We start from the raw sequence: 16,958 nt of genomic DNA, 5'->3' as shown, positions 1-16,958 counted from the left end.
ATAGATAGATAGTTTATATACTGCATACACTGTGTTTTGCCTATTGCATTCTTGATGTATGCTTACACATTCCTTTAATAATCTGTTTTGCACAGAAATGGCAGCATTGCATTAATTTGTCTCTTTTTCAACAGATTTCACTCTGGGTTGTGGCAGCAGCTCGTCAAATCCAAATTATCCGAAGCGAATATTTTAGGAAAATAATGAGGCTAGATATTGGCTGGTTTGACTGCAATTCTGTTGGAGAACTTAACACAAGAATTTCAGAGTATGAGCAATGATTTCATCAAAGAATTATTGATTAGATGTAGTTCTACCTAGAAAGTTGCCGGACAGTGATTGAGGATTATTATCTTACCCCATTATCGTAAAGGACAGATGGAACTTTCCCTGCACTTCCACGTGCCAAGTGCCCAGTTGTTGATAGGCATTGCCCATGCACTGACATCTTTTGTTAGGAGTATCATCAGGATAGAGGGTAAAAAAATATTGGCATAATGTGAATTACAGACTGCTATTATTCCAAGCTACCCCTGCATCAGTACCAGTCGGTTTCCTGCAGGTGATGGCGCTCTGATAGGTAACCTGTGGCTCTTCAGCTACTGTGGAACTACACATCCCCAGGGCCGCTGAGAGGGAGAGGGGGTAAGGGGTACTAATTCCCCGAGTCTGGGCTTTTGGAGGCATCCGGGTCAACTGCTATGGCCACCTGTGTAACTACCGGGCCTGTGGCCGCTCTTGACGGCCCTGCAAATCCCAGCATGCCATGCCACAGTTTTGCCGTTACTGCATGCTAAAACTGTGACTGGGCATGCTGGGATGTGCAGTGCTACAGCAGATAGAGCGCCACAGGTTGCCTACTCCTGATATAATTTGCTCAGAGGGCAGGACAAGAATGTCTAAGGGATGCTAGCCCCACCATCATCATCGTCATTCCCATTGTTTGTATCAGAATTTATGACTTTGCACTTTGCTCCAGCTGCTTTACCCAGCAGAGTGTCAGATTAGCAACAGATCAGCCGGAACGGTCGACCATGGGTTCTCACACAATGGGGTGTCCCACACATAGTAAAATCACCAGTGTGGGGGGAACTATGGCATATGTGGGCAGAAGTTTATATGCGTCAAAATGTGAAATTGGGGCTCTGCAGGGTTGTTTTGGCAGCGTGTGTAGTTTCTGGCATGTTTATGTATGCATGCTTCTTTTTATCATATTTACTTATGTTTTCCATAGGGTTTTGTGGTTGTCCGTTAAACTGTCTCCTTTTGTTTTAACAGTGACATTAATAAAATTAACAACGCAATTGCTGATCAGGTAGCACTCTTCATTGAGCGGATTTCCACATTCATCTTTGGATTTCTGATTGGTTTTATTGGGAACTGGAAACTGACTCTGGTTATTGTGGCTGTGAGTCCTCTTATTGGTTTAGGAGCAGGATTAATGGGACTGGTAAGTGCTTACTTTTTCATTTTCATTATTAAAATACTGAGATTCTGGGAAAGATATGGGGGAGGTTTACAGAGTTCAACATACACACATTTATATATCTTGCATCTTTTTGCATTGCACATGCTCAGAAACTGAGCACCTGCAGGTAGTATGGCGATGCACAGTCATATGCTCTTTAATCTCAATTACAGTAACAACTGGAGAGGCAGGACGGAGGCATGAAGGGCATCCACAGATAGGGAAAGTTTAGTGACAGTGTGTTCACTCAAGTACGCTGGTGATAGTACACTCTAATGATGAATTGTAGCAAACCAGGCACATATTGTACACACGCGAATGTGGCTGCATCTTGATATGTGTACACTGTGACGTGACAGGCACAGAGGTGCCCCGGTGCCAGAACTCCCCTGTAACCGGCGCTTGCGATGTCATGACATCACAGGACAGGAGCACTGGAGCAGGAAGATGGGTTTCAAGGTAGCACTGCACCTTTGTATGTAGTGAGGTGCCTCTCCAGGCACCTCGCAAGATGGAAAAGGCTCCCGTCAGGCAGCAACCATGCAGCCACCTCAGCTTTGCACCCTGGACGGTGGCACAAGTCGCCCACTACTCATTATGGTCCTGTGTACAGCTCTGTATATTTGTGAATATATGTACTCGCCATTTGCTCTGCAACAACCCAGTGCTCTGTACAGATGTAATGCAGTAGACTGTGTTACATTAACTAGATGAGAAAACACAAGGGCTGTATGTGGTTACTGATTTCTCCTAATGGTGCATACACACGGGACGACCGTCAGTGATAACGATATCGCTGAATGATCTCCCTGCACCTTCCCGGAGTGCTGGATGGGTATGCAATTGGGAAGCCGGCGGACGTAAGCCCGACAGCCGGCTTCCCGACTGCTTTATCGCGGCGAGGTTTAAATGACAGGCGTCTAATTCTAGACGCCTGTCATTTTACCGACGCCGGGAGGGGGGGAGGGTTAGGTTTAGGGCTCCCAGGGGGGACTTAGGGTTAGGCATCCCCCGGGAGGTTAGGGTTAGGCTAGGGTGAGGGAGTGTTAGGGTTAGGCACCCCCTGGGGGGGTCAGGGTTAGACACTTAGAGGGCGGATTAGGGTTTGGCACTGAGGGGAAGGTTAGGGTTAGGCACCCCTAAGGAGGGTTAGGGGGGTTAGGTTAGTTGATACTTACCTGGGGACGATCGGGATTTTCAGCCGAGTTGGCCAGCCTCTGTTGGGATTTGAACCGCCAGACTTGTGTCCGGCGATAATTCGTATGTATTCTGCTGGATGATCGATATTGATTATCCAGCACACCACCAACCCACTAACAATGGGCCAGCGACCCGCGATCCCTATGTAACTTGGTCGATATCGACCAGGTTGGCCTGCATGCACGGTCGATGGATGATATCATTATCGAATATCCGTGCCAGCGCATCGCAGGTCGTTGGTGGGATGGAAGGCACCTAAAAATGCACAATATGAATGATAACGATATGATTGATATCGTTTTCATTCATATGGTGCATTTTATCGTACCGTGTGTACGCACCATAAGTCATAGAGAGTATAGAGTTAGTGAATTTAGACCAGTGGAAAGCAGCCTGTGGTTCTCCAGATGTAGAGGAACTAAAAGTACTAGCATGCCTCCGGCCTCCAATTTATCATTATCATCAAATCAATTATTGTTTATTGAGTAATCTATTACATTTTGATTTGAAGAAAACAAGCTTAAATGGGCGTATTGTGCAGTATTCTTAACGGTTTTCAAATTGTAAACTTGAAGTAAAAAACAGTAATGCTGACTATTCTAATTATAAAACAGAACAATACTATAAATACTATAAATTGTACCCATTGTTTCAAACTCAAACATGCTACATTTTATATTTTACTTTCACCCCTGTTTTAACTATGAACTGTGAACTAGAACTTTAAAGTTTAAACACAATCTTTGAACCTGAACTGATCATGTAAGATACAGCACTTCAGCTGGGTGGTTAATACATTACTTCTATTGATTACTGTTAGCAGAGCTGAAATGGGGTTTTCTGGATCAAAGTCAACCCGGCTCTCCAGATGCTGTGATGCTAAAAAGGGAAGGGTGATAAATGTCCAAATGGTTATTTAGCCAATATAACCCATTTACAATATGTAGTCATTGGTTAAATTACACTGCCTATCAAGTAAGAATAAGCCAGTGACACAATGGAGGCGTGAGGCACTTGGTGGTGGCAGCATAAGATTTATGACATACTGTATTCGGGCCTCCTATAATCTATTAGTGCCTAGAACTAGAAGGCATGGCCTAGTATGTGGGGTTGTGTCCATGATCCATTGGGAATACTGGGACCCTCTTTATATGCTGTGCCGGAAGTAAAGAGAGCATGAACAAGCTATCTTGGGGCTTTGCTACAGCTCCTCTTCAGCACGGGTCCCATACAGGCCTGGGCCTAGGATATTTTGTACCTGCCTTTCCCCTTAGTGTCTCTGGATATATCCTATGTTTTAGTGACCACATGATTTAAGCAGAGTTAGCCAGGGGGAAGTTCCACCCAATGACCATGTTTGCCAGTCAGGTGGAGACCCTAATTGGGGGGCAAAAATGTGCTTCAGACTCAGGGCCTGATTCAGAGCCGCTCGCTTGCGCTCTGTGCTTGCAAGCGGGCGATGTTCTGTGTACGAGCATGCGCACGCTTCGTTTTGCGCGTGCTCGAACGACACACTGTGTTCGCAACCCTCACGCTCGCCCAGCAAAGGCAGCCCAGAGTAATGAGTGACAGGAGAGGCCGTTTGTGGGTGGTAACAGGGGCAGGACACTAATAACGGGGGGTTGGAGATGCGAACGCAGGCGTGCCTGGGTGTTTCAACGCCGTTTTAGAGGCGTGCATAATTAACAGGCAGCGCCATAGTACACGTCACTTGCCATTTTTTTACACTGATGTCCTCGCAATGCTTGCGGTAGGGTAAAGCTACCTCAAGCACTGCGTTCGCATCCGATTGTGTACCAATGTTTTAATACACTTCCTGGAGATGACATGTTGCTGGTGGGCGGCTCTGCCTGTGCGATTGGGCATACGCATACACAAAGTGGCCGCTCACTAAGACATGGTGGGCGTGCTTATGCCTTGGCGAGCAATTGCTTCCCGTGGCGTCACTTTGACAAATATGCATACGCATCTAGCGAGCGTACGCAGATAGCGAACGGGTCTGAATCAGGCCCTCAGACCACAAATTCAAACACAATAAAATACAGCGCTGCAGTCAGGCTAATAATAAATCTAAATAGCTTTGTAGTTTGTGGTTATGTAATCAATAACATTTTTATTAATAAAATCTGTATCTCAAAATATGTGTGTGTGTATATATATATATATATATATATATGTATATTGTGGCATTATACCTAGAGATGGCACTGGTGAGCAGCAGATTCTGTGTGAGGCAGGAGAGATCCGCCCACACAGAGAAGAAAAGGATTCTGGGAAAATGTGTAAGGGCTGCCTTGTGGAGAGACCTCAGGTGTGGGCTGATGAGGGGGCAGACCAATCAGGCTGCTGTCGGAAACAGTCTATGTGGGACTGTGGCAGCCAGAGAGCCCAGTGAAGCTGAGCAAGTCATTGGGGGCCAGGAGGCCTGGGTCTGTACCTGCAGGAGGCAGGGGGGACCACAAAACTCTCAGACTGTGTGACAATAAAGCAGTGAAGCTGCAGGCTGAGGAAGCCAGGGCCTATATCTTTAGGATACAGGGAAGGCCACCAAGACTGACTTTTTGTGTAGCTGTGGCAGCCAAGCCAGGCTGGAGCTAGCGATAGACCTGCAGAGTAGCAGGCAGAGACTGTGTTGGCAGACTAGCTGCACCACGATAGAGAGGGTTCAAGAAGTGAGTTAGACGCCCTAAATAGGGGCTAGGTTGTTTATTATTTCCTATTTCTGTTTCCTGATTTGCATTCTGGTAGTAAAAGCACTATTTTCATTTATTTTACTGGAATGCCATGTCTGGACTCTAATTCTGCACCTAATCACTGCACCACTGACATAAAATCTACCGAGCTAATTATCCCAAGTTATCACAATATATATATATACAGTACCAGTCAAAAGTTTGGACACACCTTCTCATTCAATGGTTTTTGTTTATTTAAATTATTTTTAACATAGTAGATTAATACTGAAGACATCAAAACTCTGAAAGAACACATATGGAATTATGTTGTAAACAAAAAAGTGTTAAACAAATTAAAATATGTTTTATATTTTAGATTCCTCAAAGTGGCCCCCTTTTTCTTGGATGACAGCTTTGCACACTCTTGGCATTCTCTCAATCAGCTTCATGAGGTAGTCTCCTGGAATGGTTTTCCAACAGTCTTGAAGGAGTTCCCAGAGGTGCTGAGCACTTGTTGGCTGCTTTTCCTTCACTCTGCGGTCCAACTCATCCCAAACCAGCTCAATTGGGTTTAGGTCAGGTGATTGTGGAGGCCAGGTCATCTGACGCAGCACTCCATCACTTTCCTTCTTGGTCAAGTAGTCCTCATATAGCCTGGAGGTGTGTTTTGGGTCATTGTCTTGTTGAAATGCAGAATGCCGTGATAGCCATGCTAGTTAAGTGTGTCTTGAATTTTTAATAAATCACCAACAGTGTCACCAGCAAAGCACCCCCACACCAACACACCTCCTCCTCTATGCTTCACAGTGGGAACCACACATGCAGAAACCATCCGCTCACCTTCTCTGTGTCTCACAAAGACATGGTGGTTGGAACCAAAAATCTCAAATTTGGGCTCATCAGACCAAAGTACAGATTTCCACTGGTCTAATGTCCATTCCTTGTGTTTCTTGGCCCAAACAATTCTCTTCTTCTTGTTGTTCATCCTCAGCAGTGGCTTCTTCGCAGCAATACGACCATGAAGGCCTGATTCATGCAGTCTCCACTGAACAGTTGATGTTGAGATTTGTCTGCTACTTGAACTCTGTGAAGACTTTATGTGGTCTCTAATCTGAGGTGCTGTTAAGTAGCAGTTTCTGAGGCTGGTAACTCTAATGAACTTATCCTCTGCAGCCAGGGCCGCCATCAGAGGGGGACTGCCAGGACTGGAGTCCCAGGCCCGAACACTTGGGGGGCCCGTCCACTCCTACTCCCCCACCGTCCGCTACTACCCCCCCTGCCGCACAATAGAAGTGAAGTGACACATGAGTCACTTCCCAACTAGCCGCCCTCCCGCACCATCTCCTGCCTGCGTGCCGGTGCAATAAAGTTTTTCCTATTAGCCAGCGCGTCATGACGTCGCGCCGTGTCGCTACATGAGAGAGGAACCGCACCGCGGTGTGTGAAGACTAGTTATCCACTACCATGAGGGACTGTACCATCATTTAGCAAGCTGCACGTTCCTGTTGCTGCCTCCATGCTGCTGACCGGAGTCGGTGATTCCAGCACAGCTCACTGCATGAGCGGGATCTGATGCCTTCCATTGACTGTCGGAGGGTCTACTACAGGTACTACTACACGTAGGAATTCATACACGGAGGGCACCATCTATTTATTTTACTCCAGCTTGTGCGGACATCCATATGCTGGTAACATTTTTTATATATTATTTTATTTATATTATATTTGTGCAAGTGGATTCTATTATATGGATTTTATTGATAATTTGTTTCCTGCTGTTAATAACAATTAATTTTAAAGTTGTCTAATTTAGTATATCTGTTATATTAATAATATATTATATAATCTCCCAGCACTGTGCACTTTTTAGAACACTCTTTGGAGATTCTATTAGGACGCTTTACACCCCTATTCACAACTGCAGGTAATAAATCTAAATATATATATTGCTCAGCGCCTATTGAGGGCTGGGGGGGGCTGTCTTTTTTGACAGTCCCGGGCCCCATAATTCCTGACGGCAGCCCCGTCTGCAGCAGAGGTTACTCATGAGAGCCAGTTTCATCATAGCGTTTGATGGTTTTTGCAACTGCAATTGAGGATACATTCAACGTACTTGAAATTTTCCGTATCGACTGACCTTCATGTCTTAAAGTAATGATGGACTGTCATTTTTCTTTACTGAGTTGAGTGGTTTGTGCCATAATATGGATTATAACAGTAGTCAAATAATGGTGTCCACTGTGTACTAACCCTACCTCTGCACAACACAACTGATGGTCTTAAAAACACATTAAGAAGGCAAGTAATTCCACAGATTGACTCTTGACAAGGCACACCTGTTAATTCAAAACCATTCCAGAAGACTACCTCATGAAGCTGATTGAGAGAATGCCAAGAGTGTGCAATGCTGTCATCCAAGCAAAAGGTGGCTACTTTGAGGAATCTAAAATATAAAACATATTTCGATTTGTTTAACAAATTTTTGTTTACAACATAATTCGATATGTGCTCTTTCATAGTTTTGATGTCTTTAGAATTAATCTACTATGTTGAAAATAATTGAAATAAACAAAAACCATTGAATGAGAAAGTGTACATTTATATATGTATACATATATATATACACATATAAATGTATTAACAATCTTTAAGTGTATCAACAATTGAGCAATGAAGTATAATTTGTGTAGAAGCACAGACAGATCCAAAGAGAAATAGGGAGTCCCTGATCTCACACATTATCAGAAAATACTATAATGTATCCACTGTGTCTTTGGAATATCTCCTTGCAGGTAGACAGTAAACTCAAGATACAGGTTGCCACAAAGCCCAACAATCTTCCCAAAGCAAGAACGGTCATGACTTGACTAGCACATGTGCCTACAAAAAGACAGATTTTTAATAGAGAATATTCTCACCGCTATTAAAAGATGTGCTGCTGTATACAAGGTTGTTACTCACACTATTGTTTAAACAATCCCTAATGTGTTTCATTGTACTGTCAGAGGCAGACAAAAAGTGTATGTGCCCACTCTGTTAGGTAATTGACTTACTTTAAAGAGTCTATAAGAGATCTGAAAAAAGTGCATACGTTCCACACAGTAGCTGGCAACAGAAGCCAGCCAAACTTAGTCAGAGGGTAAACATTTCATACTTCAACCTGATTTTATATTTTCTTCAATAAATAGTTTATTAAACAGTAAGGACCCTACAGTAGCTACAGTATATCTATGCTCATTCATGAAATTAATTGCCTATAATTCCTGTTTTAGGCTGTTGCGAGACTGACAGGTAGAGAGCTAAAAGCGTACGCCAAAGCTGGGTCTGTGGCAGATGAAGTACTGTCTTCTATACGAACAGTGGCTGCTTTTGGTGGAGAACATAAGGAGGCTGAAAGGTAGGATCGATAAATTACTACAGTAAGACTATAAAGGAATTATAGATTGCAGTTACTAGGTGCTAAATCTAAAATACATACTGAACCCATATGAAAAAAGCATTATGTAACATTAGCAAATATTAATATAAGTCACAAGATGCTTGTATTACTCCCAAATATCCTGAATTGGGTTGGACAGTCATAAATTAAAGGACTAGACCTTCATCCTGACAGTCAGTCATGACATTTCTCCCAATTACTATGAATGCCCTACTCATCATGTAAGAAGGTGCTACTCACACCTGCAATGGGTGCAATGGATCATGTAAGAGTCTTTTTGTGGAGGGTGAGGATAGGATATTCTGGGGGGTGGCCTAGGACTAAGAAGTGCCACAGTGGAAGCGGCATGACCCCAAGTGGCAGGACAACACCCTATTATTAGGAGATATTTGTCTGGAATGTGCTTTGCTATTATTATATAGCTATTTAGAATGCAACACTGAATAATAATAATTACAATTTAAATAATGATAATAATAATAATAACAATAATAATAATAATAATAATAATAATAATAATAATAATAATAATAATAATAGTACGCTCTTATTAGCTATTTTAAACTTTAATAAAAATCTCATCTACTGTTGTCTTCAAAGTTACATGTTATGAACCTGGGGTTCGTTAATGAGCCGTACTCTGTACTGTTGACTAGTGAATTTATATCAGTTCGCCCAATAACATTTTTATATCCACTGTATGCAACATGGACAAACTGCATTTCTTGATCTATCCTATCTGCATTCCTGAATAAGAGCTGCTATATTGAATGTTTGTGGCATTATACTAATTATTCTACCCAAAACTAAAAATTCAGACACTGGTGACTTTAAAAGGGGAACAGATTATTATTAGACACTGGGATGCTGTCTGTATTGTTTGGCGGTCATGTGGTGCACTACCATGTGGCATAATATGAACTCAGTGTGGGGCCTAGAAGGGAGGGGGCCAAAGCATATTTTTGCACCTTGACCCACTACTTGCAGTTCTGCTACTGGGTTCTGTGTAATATGTCGGTCCTATATAAATAGCTGTTCTGATTGCCCTCGTGCTCATGGCAAACATGAAAATAAAACTGGGCACACACTAGTAGATATAAACGGTATATTAGAAGCGCATTGTCGGGTGTGTACACCCGATATGTCTGTGAACAATGTCGTTCACAGACCTATTAGGTCGGTCCTGCAGCCGATGCCAATATATCATGAAGATATATCTGTGAATCTGAATGTGTGTACTGGCTGCAGGGACCGCCGACACTGACATCGCATTTAGATTTGCCCACCCAGTTGTGATGTCTTGCCTGACATATCGAGCAGTAAGTGTGTACCGCTTACCAAATCGCCGGCTTGGTCGGCGTGAAGGCCGGTAGGCCGCTGTGTCAGTGTAGTGTGTACCCAGCTTAAAGTAAGCAATATTTGGAAGTATAATGTTAAACTTTAAATGAATGAAGGATGTTGTCCGAGACACAAAACTGGAAATGCAGGTGCACCTCTTCTTTTATGGTGTGGTTCCAAAGAGCGGGAAGTGAGGTACACTTGCCCAAAAAAAGAAGCTATGTGTTGTGGTTCATAAATTATCTTTGTGTAATGTACTATTGAATTAATATTGATTCCATTAAAGAAGTGGCGGTATCCAGTGTATAAATGTAATTACTGCATGTAATGTACTGTATATCTGAATCAATGGGCTGTGAGCTCATGAATAGATGAACATTTTTTTTTAAATCTGTTTTTTTACCTATATATTCATTATTACAGGTATGATAACAACCTAGTGGATGCCCAGGTCTGGGGTATTAGGAAAGGAACAATTATCGGCTTGTTTCAGGGCTACATGTGGTTCATTATATTCCTGTGCTACTCTCTAGCATTTTGGTATGGATCCAAGCTGGTAATTGATACTAAAGAGCTGTCACCAGGAAGTCTCCTACAGGTAATTTCATTCCAGCAGTACATGGCAATAGGAATGGTTATTTATTGTACTATCCTGAATGCAGATGTATTCCAACAAGTAACTCAGACATTTATTCACATTTTACAATATAGAAAACTTTATATAGTGGAAGAATAGTAATATTTCTGTAAATGTTTCCATTTTTAAATAATTTTCCCTTTTCCAAAGTGAAAAATCAACCTACGGTATTAAGCCAGTGTTAAATGTAATGAACATGTGTCACAGCTAAACATTTACATTCCGCCGGGCCATAACTAGGGGTGTGCAATCTGTGCCATCACCCAGGGCACAAGGCGGAGAGGGCACTAAAATAGCTACCCCAGTGGCTCCTGTCATAGGCTCCTGGACTGCCTGGAAAGGCACCCTGTTGTTTGGAGAGCTTGCAGCTTTGTAGATGACCCATATAGTCCAGGAAAGTGTCCCTTTTCATAGGCAAATGCAGGGGGGGTTTCCATCTGCCAGGAAACCCCCCTCCCCAGCCCACACCATTACCACAATACAAATCATAATATAATAGAATTTTACTAGTGCTGCATGTTCTTGGAATGGTGCCCACATCTAAAATAAAAACATTCAGCTCAGGCAGGATTGACCTAGTGCCGCACCTAATGGCTTACTGTGATCGCTGGTTCTGTATATGCTGGAATTATGACACACAATACACTTTGTATGACACATATAATGGGTACTGTGATCGCTGGTCCTGTATCTGCTGGAATTATGACACACAATACACTTTGTATGACGCATATTAAAGCTGGTTACCTGCTAATTATGCCCTCTTCATGGACTGGCCACACTCACTCTAAAATCGAGCATTTGCAAACCCCCCTCTAAAAATCCTGCGTTTGCCACTGCTTTTTCCAGGCACTCTTTGGAACCTTCATCCGTCCTGGAAATCTGGGCGAGTAAAACAAGAACAGTATCATAACACTATTCTCAGTTTGGTAGGAAATACAAATGTAAAGTGTTTTCTCTTCATTGCATGTACAGTAGCCATTGTATAGATTCAATTATATGATCTAAAATAAATAGAAAACATATTTTTAAAAATCTATTCTTAGGTGTTCTTTGGTGTTTTGGTTGCTGCCATGAATCTGGGTCAGGCCTCTCCGTGTTTGGAAGCTTTTGCCTCTGGCAGAGCTGCTGCAACACTTATATACGAGACAATAGAAAAGGTGAGTGCCAGCAGCATTCCAGGTCACGTCCAATAGTCTCGCTTGTTATTTGAATTTTTCATATTCTAGTCTATTTCTGTATTAAAATCTAGTTATTTAACTACTATAAAGCTCCGTACACACGGAGCGATCAGACAATGATCAGATATCATTGTCTGATTGTCCTGCATGTGCTGGATATTCGATATCGAACATCCAACGTATGCACCAACCCCAAAACGACTATAAAGACTCGCGATCATCTCTATAGTAACCATATCGACCAGGTTGGCCGGCATGCACGGGCGATGGTCGATATCGACCATCCGTGCCCGCGCATCGACCATCGTTTGAGGTTGGAAGGGCCCAAAAACAGGATCGATGTCGTTATCGTTCATACCGTTCTGTTATATCTGACCGTGTGTACGCACCATAAGATGGACTAAAGGTTTAATAGTTATTTCGAAGTACAGCTAATACCCTATTCAGACTTAAGCCTAAAACCTGTGCTTTTGCGCGTGAACGCGCATCAACCTCAGTCTTGCGTATGTCTGAAAGATGAGACCCAGGTTGACAGTCCCAGATCAGCGACCCTGCTTGCTAGCAGTGTTTTTCCTGGAACTTGCAACCCGGGTCGACGACTCAACTCAAGTGGTGTCTTGATGACCGAGGTCATACCTGAAACAAATGTATTGGCTGGGAACAATGGTGCTTGGAGATTAGATCATCTCCAAGCACCCACTGAATGCCAGAAGACCTAGGTCACTGCAAGACGCGGGTTTGTTGTGAAAGGTGACAACCCTGGAATAACTCGGGTCATTCTCCTAAATGTGAAAGGGGTAGCCCGGCTTCATTCCGTGCTCGGTGTCCCGGGTCCGAGCTGGGTTGAAGCCAGGAATTTATGTCTGAAAGTAGTATAAACCTTACTGTCATTTGTCAACTTGGAGAATCAGAGGGTGCCATGTTAAGGTGCATAAAATGTTGGAAAAACTCACCCAGCACCAGTCGCTGTAATGGTTCTTGTCCAGGTGTTAACAAATGGCAAAATGAGAGGTTGTTTTCTAATACTAGTAATGACTGTACAGAGCAGTGAAATCATGGTAATGTACAGTGCACAATGGCACACCAGCAGCACAAAATAGACTATTGTACATTGTATTTTCCGAGTGCTGTATGGAAAATGTTTCCAGGATACAAATGTTAAATATGTTACTTTAAAGATGGCAAACAGTATTCCCCCAAATTACTATGTCTTACTATGTTTAATGCAAACACCCCCATTTTTACCTCCAAAATCTATGAGCATTGCCTATAAATGGATACACTTCTGCATGCACCACTGGTCTATAGAAAGTACAGTGCATGCTTTGTATATTCATACATTACTTATACAGTATTACCTGCAATATTTTGTACTTTTCAATAGGAACCTGTGTTGTAGGGTAGAGGTTGGGTGAATATAGAGAGCAATGGAACAAATGATTCATAACTTACAGTAGTGTGGAGAAATAGATTACTACCAGCACATACTGTACCAAATGTTTTGATTAGCCATCCCACAAGAACAAAAAGACTCCCAGAATGCCATGCATGCTAACCTGCCCAACATTCATCTAAGAAGACTTATTTTGAGATAAGAGTGGCTGTAATTTTAAATTAAATCCTAATTATCCATTATCATTATATACAGGATTTTGGAAGAAGGGATTCTAGTCTTGGCTGTAACCAAAATGTTCAGAGTCTATGTGGTATTTACATAGGCTACCAGAGCTGGATTAAGGCATTGGGACCCGACCTGTGGCACTTAAGAATGAGGGACCCTAAATATATTATGGGGATCAAGTCAAAGTGTGTAAGCTTTCTGCATGCACATGAACAGGGGATGTGACCACATGTTACAGACCCATTTCACTTCACGCTGGTAGCATGCACATCGCTACCCCAGCTGCTGGGCTGCCCCCAGCCTCACATGCACTGCACAACAGGCATGAGCATTCCCTCCCAACCTTTCTTCCAGCTCACAGGAGGGACAGCACTCTAAAAACAGGACTGTCCCACCAAACCGTGATGGTTGGGAGGATATGGATACACACACACACACACACACACATATACACATACATATATACTGTCACACACATATACACATACACATACATATATACTGTCACACACATATACACATACATATACATATATACTGTCAAACAAATACAGTCCATACTTGCCGACATTATTGGGTAGATTTCCGGGAGCAGCAGGAGGGGACCTGCTGCTCTCCTCTTCAGGGGGTGGGGCCAGACACTAGATGACATTAAGCCCCGCACCCTTTACAGAAAACACCCACGATTCGCGAGTCCGCGAGGAGGGGCGGGGCTAAATGACCCGATTTGCATACTTTAGCCCCGCCCCTTCCCTACGTACCGAAAAATGCCAGGTAAAATCTCCCCATCCTGCCCACTTCACTAGGAAGTGGGAGGGATGCGGGAGATATGCCTACTCTTCCGGGGGGTTACCTGAAAAATCGGGAGCCTCCCACAATTCCCGGGAGAGTAGGCATGTATGATACAGTCACACACTTATACACATACATATATACTGTTACACACATAGTCAGACATATAATCATATGTCCAGTCACACACACATACATACAGCTGAACAAATACACACATACTGTATGTACATACATACTGTCACATAGTCATAACCATATACACATACTGTACATACAGTCACACACTAATACACATATATACTGTCACACAGTCATAAACATATACACATACTGTACATACAGTCGCACATATACATACAGGCACACATTAATACACATATATACTGTCACACACAGTTATAAACATATACACATACATACAGATACATACATATATACATTTAGATAGTGTCCCCCCTTCTCCCTCTTACATCATCACTTGACACACTGTCTAAAGCTGCTTCTGCCTCCTCCCCTCCCTCTCCCATGCTGCAGGCATTGACTGCTTGCACGCAGTGCTGTGTAGACCCTCCCCTCCTGCTCGGTCAGCACCCTCCCCCTCCTATTTAATTTCTACAGCTTGCAGCGCACTTTTGCACTGCAGCTGTAATCAATGCTGGGGGGGCCCTAAGAGAGGGGTCCCAGGGAATCTTGCCCCATGCGCCCCCCCCTTAATACAGCTTTGTAAGCTACAACACTGTATACCAGTGGTTCGCTTTCGCAAACTCTTTTGAATCATGGCATCTCAGAGTATCTGCATTTTTTGTCATGGCACCCCGAGACCAATAGTTTCTTATTGATAAATTCAGAAAAAAATAAGTAAATCGTGCTTATCTGTCACACTTAGGGTCTCATGCGCTCGCAAGCGGGTCGATGTTGAGGCCCTGTGCACGCGCAGGCCCGCACTGCGCTTGCGCAAGCCCCAGAGCAACAGAGAAATTCTCTTGCTCCGGGGTTCACTACAAAAGGGGCGGCTCGGCTGTCCATGGTGATCGACAGCTCACACCGTTTTGTAGGCGGTGTGGGGGGGTGGCTGGCCAAACGGAGGTGTCCCGACGGAATGCCTGCCGTTTGGGGGCGGCCCCACTAACATCACTCGTGATGTCAATGGTGAGCTTCCGGCTCTAATAGAGCTGAAAGCTCACTGGGGCTTGCGGTAGACGAGACCCTACCACAAGGGTCTCGTCGCAAGCCCGGATGGTCGCGATGGTCTTGACCATCGCGACCATCAACCTGGTCGCTCGCTAAAGCTGTGGGTGGTCACCCACAGCCTAGCGAGTGGCCAGGAGGCCAGCTCTGAACATAGAAGCGGCCGCCCTCATTCAGAGTGAGCGCTCGCATTTTGCGAGCGGCTCTGAATGAGGTCCTTAGTTTCAGTTATGTGGTAGTGGACAGGGATGTGCTTCTGCTTGTCCACATTTGATTTGGTCCTGGACCAACAACCCATGGCACACCTTAATGTGCCATGACACCAAGTTTGGGAACCACTGCTGTATACAGTATATACAGCAAACCATAAGGTATACTCTCTGCTCTAGAAAAGTCAATTAATGACCTTGCCCTCCACAAATGAACAGATGCAAGAGATAGCGCAGTACTAGAAATAACAGTGTACCAGCTGCGCTTCATATTTTCAACATTGCCGCTAATCAATCAGGGGATTTTTAGGCACCTACTAATATTATTTTTGGGGAGAGGTGTTTTCTTTAAATCGTTTTAGAACATCTTTACATGTGACATTCAACATGAGATGGAGTTTTCAATCATCTGACGTCATGCTTTGATATCCCACTGTAATATTGGAAATCAATATGTACATTTTTTGTGTTTTAGACTCCGATAATTGACTGCATGTCTGAAGAAGGCCACAAACTAGACCAAGTGAAGGGTGTTATTGAGTTCCATAATGTTAATTTCCACTACCCATCACGGCCAGAAGTAAAGGTATGACCTGTCATGAAGATATCACTCTTTTAGATTTTAAAAACACATCGCTCTCACTGTTTTATACAGCGGGCACATGAATGGGTGTTAAGGAAAAGTCTATATTCTAGAGCAAAACTTTATTATTTTCTTATATGTTTCTTCTCTATTAGGTCCACTGATAAGATGACAAAAGGAAGGGGGCAGGTTCCCCTATGCCATTGAGTGGCATACAAATACTTTCATCAAAGTATCATTCCAACCAAAAAATAAATAAAAAATCAGTGGAATTAGGCATAATGTTAAATCATATATATCTGTTCAAAGACAATTCCCTGTGTTCTCCAAAGGCTGTTTGAGTTCATCTCTAAAATAACAGTTAGGCTCAGGGGCGTATTAGGAAAGCAGAGGGCCCATGTGCAGTCTCTCCGTCCGGGACCCCTCCTCGCTATCTGCCACTGCAGCACAAGTGAGCGCTAGAAGACTCTGGCGCTGTGTCAGAGTGTACTACCCATCGCATTTCTTCAGGGAACTGGATTTCTCTACTGCGCATGCACAAAACACAGAGAAAATGTCTGCCACTCCATTTACCCAGTGATATGTACAGCGCTGGCGCAGGACCTCGGAGTAGTAAGTGTTGAA

General features: G+C 43.4%; 1 protein-coding gene across 1 annotated transcript in view; it reads left to right on the top strand.

Annotated features, from left to right (window-relative positions):
* Window positions 1–16,958, top strand: part of LOC148521649 (bile salt export pump-like) — a 144,156-nt gene that overhangs the window by 19,739 nt on the left and 107,459 nt on the right. The window contains exons 6-11 of the mRNA XM_088474902.1: window positions 135–268; window positions 1,279–1,450; window positions 8,616–8,740; window positions 10,544–10,718; window positions 11,804–11,917; window positions 16,227–16,337. Coding sequence (XP_088331028.1) covers window positions 135–268; window positions 1,279–1,450; window positions 8,616–8,740; window positions 10,544–10,718; window positions 11,804–11,917; window positions 16,227–16,337 — 831 coding nt within the window. The remainder of the gene's footprint in view (window positions 1–134; window positions 269–1,278; window positions 1,451–8,615; window positions 8,741–10,543; window positions 10,719–11,803; window positions 11,918–16,226; window positions 16,338–16,958) is intronic.

This window comes from Taudactylus pleione, unplaced genomic scaffold, assembly GCF_031769625.1.
Source record: "Taudactylus pleione unplaced genomic scaffold, aTauple2 ptg000156l, whole genome shotgun sequence".
NCBI classification, from domain to species: domain Eukaryota; kingdom Metazoa; phylum Chordata; class Amphibia; order Anura; family Myobatrachidae; genus Taudactylus; species Taudactylus pleione.
Note: the sequence above shows the minus strand (reverse complement) of the source record. Positions and strands in the feature narration are given on the sequence as shown.